General features: G+C 44.8%; 1 gene segment (V, D, J or C); it reads left to right on the forward strand.

Moving 5' to 3' along the window:
• The first annotated feature begins 1,019 nt into the window (after positions 1-1,019).
• On the forward strand, positions 1,020-1,570 carry LOC101981821. The segment is given in 2 exon segments: positions 1,020-1,065; positions 1,197-1,570. Coding segments are annotated over 2 exon segments (420 nt in total).
• Positions 1,571-2,082: the final 512 nt, after the last annotated feature.

A 2,082-nucleotide genomic window follows, 5' to 3' on the forward strand; every position in this document is an offset into this window, starting at 1 on the left:
TTTCTTCTTCCCTCACTCTTAAGACATGCAATAGAAAGAAATAACAGTGGTGTCATTTTAGTCAACGAATTGGGAGAACTGAGTTTTCAGTAGAGAGCCCAAACCCCCATGTTTGTATCCAAAGACTATTTAGCCCATAAAGGCTCGCTTTCCCATCCGTTGTATCAGGACAACTGACGCTGCGAAAGAGGTAGTAATAGATATGCGCAGTCGTCAGTCCTTGCTGATGGGGCTTCTGGGTCACAGTAATGAGAGAAACTCCAGGCCTGTCCCTTGCTGCGACACACCCTTTCTTCTGTTCTTCAGCTTCCCCATTTATAAAATGGGAATAATAGCATTCTCTAGCTCATAAGATTAAATACTACTACTTAATACTTAATTCATAAACTTCAATTATCTTTTTAAAAAGCGCTCTTGCCAGATTTTATTGCTTAAGAAAATAAACCTGCTGGACGGTGGTGGAACACGCCTTTAATGCCAGCATTCAGGAGGCAAAAGAGGCAGATCTCTGTGAGTTCGAGGCCACCCTGGTCTACAAGAGCTAGCTCCAGGACAGGCTCCAAAACTGCAGAGAAACCCTGTCTTAAAAGACCAAAAACATGAAAGAAAAAAGAAAAAAAGAAAGGAAGGAAGAGAGAGACAGAGAGAGAGAAGGAAAGAAAGGAAGGGAGGGAGGGAGGGAGGGGGGAGGAAGAAAAGAAGGAAGGAAGGAAGAACCCAACAAAAATTTTAAGACAATTTATTTCCACTTTTGTCCTCCAGAGGGCAGCAATGCTGCATGGACTGAAGGTCTACATTGAAAAAAAAAAATCTTGTCATGCTAGAGAGTCTTTTTATCTCACAGCTCTCTGAGGTGCAGTTGTGAGTAGAAAGGGTGCTACAGCAGTCGTTGCCAAGGGAGCATCTCTAGGTTAATAGTCTCCAAGCCTTGTCCACAAGAGCTCGTCAGTCCATGTTCTACTCATTCCTGCTCAAGGAGATTCTGCAGAATACATCTTCCTGCCTTCTCCTGCCTAGCCATGATCCCACTGACCATTCTGCTGCTGGGCGTGTTCCTCTCATTGAGTAAGTATTATTTCATTCCCTGCCTTGTTTCCACAGAAGGAACATGTTCCTAGCCAAGATCTACACAAGCGGCATACTGCCCTTACAGGTAGGTCTGTCCTGGTCTTAATGACGCTGCTTTGGTGTTACAGGAGGAAACAGAGCCCAGTCAGTGGTCCAGCCTGATGCTCACCTCACGGTCTCTGAAGGAGCCCCACTAGAGCTCAAATGCAGCTATTCTTACGGTGCAACACCTTACCTCTTTTGGTATGTCCAGTATCCTGGCCAGAGCCTCCAGCTTCTCCTCAAATACGTTTCAGGAAACACTCTTGTTAAAGGCATCAACGGCTTTGAGGCAGAGTTTGGGAAAAGTAACTCCTCCTTCAACCTGAGGAAAAACCCAGTCCACTGGAGCGACTCAGCCAAGTACTTCTGTGCTTTGAGTGACACAGTGCCTGAGGCTGCAGGGGGAGCTAAGCACAAACCTCCAGAGACTTTCTGTGACTTGAAAGCACACCACGAATGATTCATACCAAGGTCACTAGTAATGAATGAGGAGAATGTTTGACTCCTAAAAAGAAACAGAAATTTAGTGTATTCCTTATTTTACTATGGAGTCATGCCTCAGGTGGATGCCCTTCTGCATGGAGACAGTGCATGCTAGAGACACTGCACTCTGGACCACAGTAAAGTGTGACAAGCCTGAGGTCCTGACTCCCCCCCTCTCAGTCCCCTACCAAATGCTCCTCAGATCACCAACATTTGTGTTTTAACTGTAGTAACAACAGCATTTCTGGCTATAGCATGAGTTATCAGAAATTTCACCCTTACATATAACTCACTGAGAAATCAGTTTGACCTTAACACTGATGTACTCTCTAGCCACCACTACCTCCTTGACCAACCTGGAATGGATTTCTAAATGCTCTTGCTGCATGTTCTACTACAGTCTATTCTGAACACAATAACTAATGAGATTCCTTGCAATAGTGTCTTGCTTTTCACAGAGTAAAGTCAAAGTCCTCATAGTAGCCTGGT

The sequence above is a fragment of the Microtus ochrogaster genome, unplaced genomic scaffold (genome assembly GCF_000317375.1).
Source record: "Microtus ochrogaster isolate Prairie Vole_2 unplaced genomic scaffold, MicOch1.0 UNK1427, whole genome shotgun sequence".
Classification (NCBI taxonomy): domain Eukaryota; kingdom Metazoa; phylum Chordata; class Mammalia; order Rodentia; family Cricetidae; genus Microtus; species Microtus ochrogaster.